This window comes from Austrofundulus limnaeus, unplaced genomic scaffold, assembly GCF_001266775.1.
Source record: "Austrofundulus limnaeus strain Quisiro unplaced genomic scaffold, Austrofundulus_limnaeus-1.0 Scaffold139, whole genome shotgun sequence".
NCBI lineage: Eukaryota > Metazoa > Chordata > Actinopteri > Cyprinodontiformes > Rivulidae > Austrofundulus > Austrofundulus limnaeus.
In genome coordinates, this window is record NW_013952541.1 from 653,910 (window position 1) to 659,692 (window position 5,783).

At 38.6% G+C, this 5,783-nt stretch overlaps 2 protein-coding genes across 2 annotated transcripts in view; both read right to left on the minus strand.

Annotated features, from left to right (window-relative positions):
* The window catches only part of epc1b (enhancer of polycomb homolog 1 (Drosophila) b), a 30,446-nt gene extending 28,258 nt beyond the window's left edge, over positions 1 to 2,188 (minus strand). Inside the window, exon 1 of the mRNA XM_014016144.1 lies at positions 1,887 to 2,188. The gene's annotated coding sequence lies outside the window, so the exon portion shown is untranslated. The remainder of the gene's footprint in view (positions 1 to 1,886) is intronic.
* Positions 2,189 to 2,728: 540 nt separating this feature from the next.
* Positions 2,729 to 5,783, minus strand: part of LOC106522907 (integrin beta-1) — a gene marked incomplete at its 5' end in the record, with an annotated part of 18,857 nt that continues 15,802 nt past the window's right edge. The window contains 3 exon segments of the mRNA XM_014016146.1: positions 2,729 to 3,804; positions 5,101 to 5,267; positions 5,351 to 5,580. Coding sequence (XP_013871600.1) covers positions 3,739 to 3,804; positions 5,101 to 5,267; positions 5,351 to 5,580 — 463 coding nt within the window.

Sequence of the window (5,783 nt, forward strand, 5' to 3'; positions counted from 1 at the left end):
CCTTTCATGGCACTCAAAAACACTGTGCAATTAAAATACAATTAAAGTTTAAATTTAGTGGCTAAAGATGGGACATGCTACACACTGTGCCTGACACACTCATAAGAGTGGATCATTCATATTTAATTAGGGATAAACAACATAAAAATTAAAGTTTTTACACTTCTTGTTTTTTTAGTGGACTTAAAACTAGCTGAACGTAATTTAACGGAAGCTAACTGGTTCGCTAATGGTCTTAAAAGTCGCTAAATGAGAAGCTAGTCCCCCAGTTAGCGGATTAGCATTACTGTGACGACCAATGGAGAAGACCACGGTCTTCTAAAAAGTGAYAATATAGATACTCAATTTAACACGGATAATTTATAAACACCAATCAATCTAACGACTTCACAGGACTAGAACTGGCAAAATGAGATGTTTTTCAAATGTTGAGTTATTTTTATTATCAAGTTCTACATCAGAGGTTGAAATGTTGGTGATTTATCACTGGGCCTGATAACAGTGCCGGTCTGAGAACTGGATTTTGATAATTATATCTGAAATTCAAGCTTTATTTTTTTAAAGACCAGTTGAGTTTCACATCATACAACAGGATTTCCAGGAGTTATAAGACGGATTGTTTCTGAAGACATACCAGTTAGAAATGGTAGATTATGAAAATTATAACTGTTTTAGCTACTGGGATTACTACAAGGATTACTTCACGCATTAATCTCAACAATTAAGCTGCATTAACAGCCGTTTTACTTGTTTACACATCTTGTGAGAGATTCTACATTTTTCCATTAACCCTGGTCATAGCTCAAGCTTTCATGTAGTTTTTGGCAGATTTAGCAGAGTTKTTTGTTTACAATGAGCGCATACCTGCATAATAATACATCTGGGAAAACTACTGGAGTTCATATTTTCAAATGTCACGRTTTCATTTAGTTTAAGATAACTCACTTATGTTTTATTTTATAGTTTGCAATGAACAAAAAAAATCCTTTTTAAAGGTTAATAAAATGGGAAAACTGAGTTTAAGTATTAAAATGTACACATSTGATCAAGTCCTCTGAACAAAGGTGTGTGTTGTTAGCATGTAGGTGGGGTTTGTCCCACAGAGTCCAGGTAAGTCAAAGAACCTGAATTTTACAGCTCACCTGGTCGAGCAAGTTTAACAAATACTGTTGATTTTTCACTAAATACTAATAATGATGCAAACTAGGATGAAACTATGAYCCAAACAGGACACACAATGATGATGAGTATGGCAGTCCATTTTAACATGAAGTCAGCTTCATCTGATTATCTGTAATTACATCCTAGTCATAAACAAATTTCAGATATCTGGAATGTATGACGCTGATTATATGTTAAAACGACCTGCCATAACCCGAGCAGTTCCTGGACAGACCACAGGGACAGCCTGGCACTGTTCAGCCACACACACACCCAAACCATATGATCCACAAAAAAAAAAAAAAAAAAAAAAAAAAAAAAAAAGGAAAAAAATGTAATTTTTTCCAACCAAATAAACTCCTAAAAAAGAAAACCATATCAAAATGAGAGATGATCCTACATTTGTTGATGTTTGCTCCAGAAGATGAACCAAATCAAGACTTCCGGTATTTTTTATTTTCCCTTTTAGTGAAACTAAAGGTTTTAGATTAAAAAATAATGTATTTCTCTGTAAACCCACCTCAGCTGAGGAGGTGAAGTGAACAGGAACTTGGATCTGAACCGCATCCAGCTGACCAGCCAGGAATTTGATTGCGTGTTTGAAATCATCTGATGCCAGAAAACACTAATCACGATAGGGCCTCTTCTTCTTCTTCTTTATTTATCTTATTTAGACATTTGTTTCAGGCGATTGAATTAGAAAACATAAAAGCAAAAATGCTCACCATGTGGAGTTCCTCCAACACGTCGAGGCTTCCGAGACAAACGAACATTTTAGTCAGAAGTTTTTCAGGAAAAAAAAAAAAGAAAAGAAAAGAAACACGACGACGCAGCAGCCACAGAGAGGGGGGAGCCAACTAGAACCGTAACGGTAGCTTCGGCTACTTGTTTCGGGTTAGTTCCATGACAAATCCCCGCTGGGTGACGAGACACCCCGCTGCCCGGCGTGTTCGCTCCGACGGATAACGCTTCCCAGTCGGTGAAATCTTCCATATTTACCCGGTGGCGACGCGAGCTTGAAACTAGAGGTRGACAGCAAAGTGCTACTGTTGGGGGTTAACAACTTTGCTGCGGAAAGGAGCGCTCTGATTGGCCAGCCGAGGCCACCAATCACCTGCGTGGATTCCGAGGCTCGTGACGCTGGGGGTGGAACGGAACGTGATTGGCTGGCGCTGTCACGTTTAGCTTTAGCCACGGTTAGCTTTAGCTGACAGCTAATCTAACATTCAAAACATTGTAATTAGGTCAACAAAAAATGTTTTAATCGCCAAAACAGTAATTAGGCTACGTTTATCTACTAGTTACGTTTTATCTCGTGCAACAATTGTAGCAAAACAAAAATAAATGAGCCATTTATTATTATTATTATTATTATTACAATTTTTACATTTTTCTGGAAATTATCACAAGACCTCAACTTTTGACCCCAACAATCAGGTCTGAAATTGACCAAAAAAAATTATATTAAATTGTAATGAGCATATTTAGCTCCACCTGTTATAGAGTAAGAACAGTGGTTATAAATGTACAAAAATATAATATAAACAAGACATTAGCTTCATTAGCATTAAGCTAAAACACCGACTGCTGTTTTATTGAAATAATGCATTTAATACTAACCAGAAACATATAAAGTCAAGAGCAAACAGCCGAAACAACAACTGCACAATCACTTCTTAATGGGGTAAAATGTTTTGAAGGTTTATTTAATAAATAATTACAGAAAATATGATTGCCTGAATGTGTTCTAGAAACAAATAAAAGGCACTTTAAAGCAATGGTGACAGTTTATTTTTAAACAATAAAAATATGTTATCCACATTATTCAATATAAAAATGTTTGATCAAGGCATTAAGGAGAGTGGTTSAATTAAAAGAGACTAATTGTAATGTTTTAACACAAAACCGTAACAAAAAAAGGCATATTTGGTGCAGCTGAGAAGAAAGAAAAGACCTGAGTTTGAAATAAGCAAAAATAACCTAATATTTCAACAGTAAATCTGCTGTAAACTGATGTTTTTTTTTTAGAAAGGCAGCCCCTAAAATTACAGATTTGCGTGTCATTTCTCTTGAATTAAGTCATCCTGAAACCCTGTTCTGTAAATCTGTGAAGAACCTTAAACACTCTGTACACGTTTCACAGCTGCCACGCTCAGAAATCCAAACATACATTTAAAAATAAAATAAAACACAGTGAGACCTTTGGTCAAAAGGCAGATTGATCTGAAGACCTTCGATTGCCCCAAACATCGACTGATTCCCTCCAACTTATTAACGTCCAATCAAGCCTCCACAGAACACTGATGGCTTCTAGTAAAAAAGGCACAGTTGTAGCCCCGCCCCCACCTCGTTATCAGGCCAGTTAAACGTTACAAAAAACATATTCTTCCACACTCAAAATAAACTTTACATTGATGATGCATAGCAAATCAAAACAAGTTAGTAAAACAAACAGTGGTGACTATAACAACAAACAGTGAGCATTGCTGTAAAAATAAAAAATAAAATAAAAACCACCCGTTCCACCCCCTCCCCTGAAGCCTGCGGTCTTCTCCATAGTGTTGTCTCAGAGCTCCATCACTTGCCCTCGTATTTGGGGTTGACGACAGTTGTTACGGCGCTTTTGTAGATGGGATTCTCTCCCTAAAACACACAAACACACACGCAGCAACAAACGTGAGTAAATTTGATGTCAAAACAAACGAGTCAAACGTGTTGACGTCTGAAAGCTCCGACTGGAAACCAATGGCGTGACTGAAACGTGTCAACGCCACGACGTCCACGGTTCCTCTGGAAAATATGGACAACTGGAGGGAAAACGTTCATAAAAATCAAAAATAAAAAACAACCAAAACTAATTTATTACTGCTTGATGATAGTCTTTACACACTCTTTGCTTTTATTCTTCCTTTTTTCTTTTRAAAAGGTAAACTGAAGTAAAACTAACTTAAACACAACATATCTGTCAGAAGAAATGTCAAGTCTCTTATTTTGGTAAATAACAGTGTCATTTGTRAGGAAAGCTCTGGGTTCATGAACTTCCCGTCGCCGGCAGAGAAGCAGCTCAGCTCGTTGCCTTTTATGGTTGTGCAGCTGTGGCATGAGGACAGTAAGCGGCAGCACCGACAAACGCTGAGGGAGAGGCCCCGCCCCCAGAAAAACAAAAAACATAMATCTGGTTTATGACTGAAAGCTTATTAAAACTGCACAATAAAACTCAGGTTTAAGAGCAGGAAGTGTTTTAAATCACTGCCACTCTGTACTTTTAATTGTTAAAATTATTATTTCCCTGAGAAATGTTTTAGTCAGAGATGGGCAACTGCTGGCCAGTGGGCCACATCTGGCCCATGGGTGACATCCATCCGGCCTGCCGATGAGCAAAATTTTATAATTAAAATACGTTTTTTTATTTGTTGACAGAATTTCAAAGTAAAACTGTGTTTAGTCTGCTTTGAAGGATTTTAATACAAGTCGCCCCAACATGTTGCACAAAGCTAAATATGAGAAGTTTACTGCACTATGTGCACTAAATAATCTGCACTCAATGCGTCTGATGTTGTATTTCAGCTCATTAAAGTGTTTATTTTTTGTGTTCATATTTATTAAACAAGAGTRCAACTGTTMAACATGCATTTGAGCAGGAAATATGTGACTCATCATTTCAAAATGAGGATTAAGTCAAATTTGGTCAAAATGAGCTCAGCACGTTTTTTAGATTCCTGCTTATTTAAGCTACATTTTGACACCTGGATCATCCTATGATGAYTTGTCTTCCTAATCAGCAAAAACCCATTAATATTTGGTCTGAATCCTATTTTTAATTGATTCTAATGAGGAGATTTTGACGTAACTTTGAAGAGGAAACATACTCCTCAAACAAGGGCTTCAAAAAATTAATGTCAGTTTTATAACATTTTGTTTCTGTCTGACGGGACTCACCGTGTCCCAGATGGCGTTCATCTTCTCCTTCTCGAACTTGGCGAACTCCCTGCGGTCGTGGATGATCATGAGCAGCTTCCAGATGAGCAGCAGGGCCAGGCCRATCATCACGATGCCCGCGACCACTCCCACCACGATGGGGATGATGTTGGGTCCGGCCGGGCACTCTGAACACAAACACRGATAAAGCCTCGGCTGCGTGCCACCACTTCAAGCTAAAGGTTCACTGATGGAGTCGGACCGGGCTTACCGAGCTTCTCCGACACGTGGACCTCCTTGACGTCACCCTTGACGGAGTAGGTGAAGTAGAACCAGCAGTCGTTCTCATCCCTTTCCTTGCAGATGGCTCGGGGGGGCTCATCGGTGGGACTGGGCAGGCTCTCCCTCTCTGATACTTTGGTCAGCTTGTAGTTCTTGCAGTCGCGCTCACACGTCTCCTTCTTCTCACCGGTTTTGAAGGTCAAACACTGAACGCAGTCCCTGAGGAGACACAGAGGCTTTGGTTCGCTCAGTTTTGCTGCTGGACGTCTCGACATCAGTAAAAAAAAAAAACATTTTCCAGAGATACAGATCAGAGCTGCACCATATTGGAAAAACCTGACATTTTGATTTATTTTAACACTAGCTGTGTTTCCGTTGACCGTGAAAATGCGCAAATTAGAAATTCGAAAATAGATTTGCTC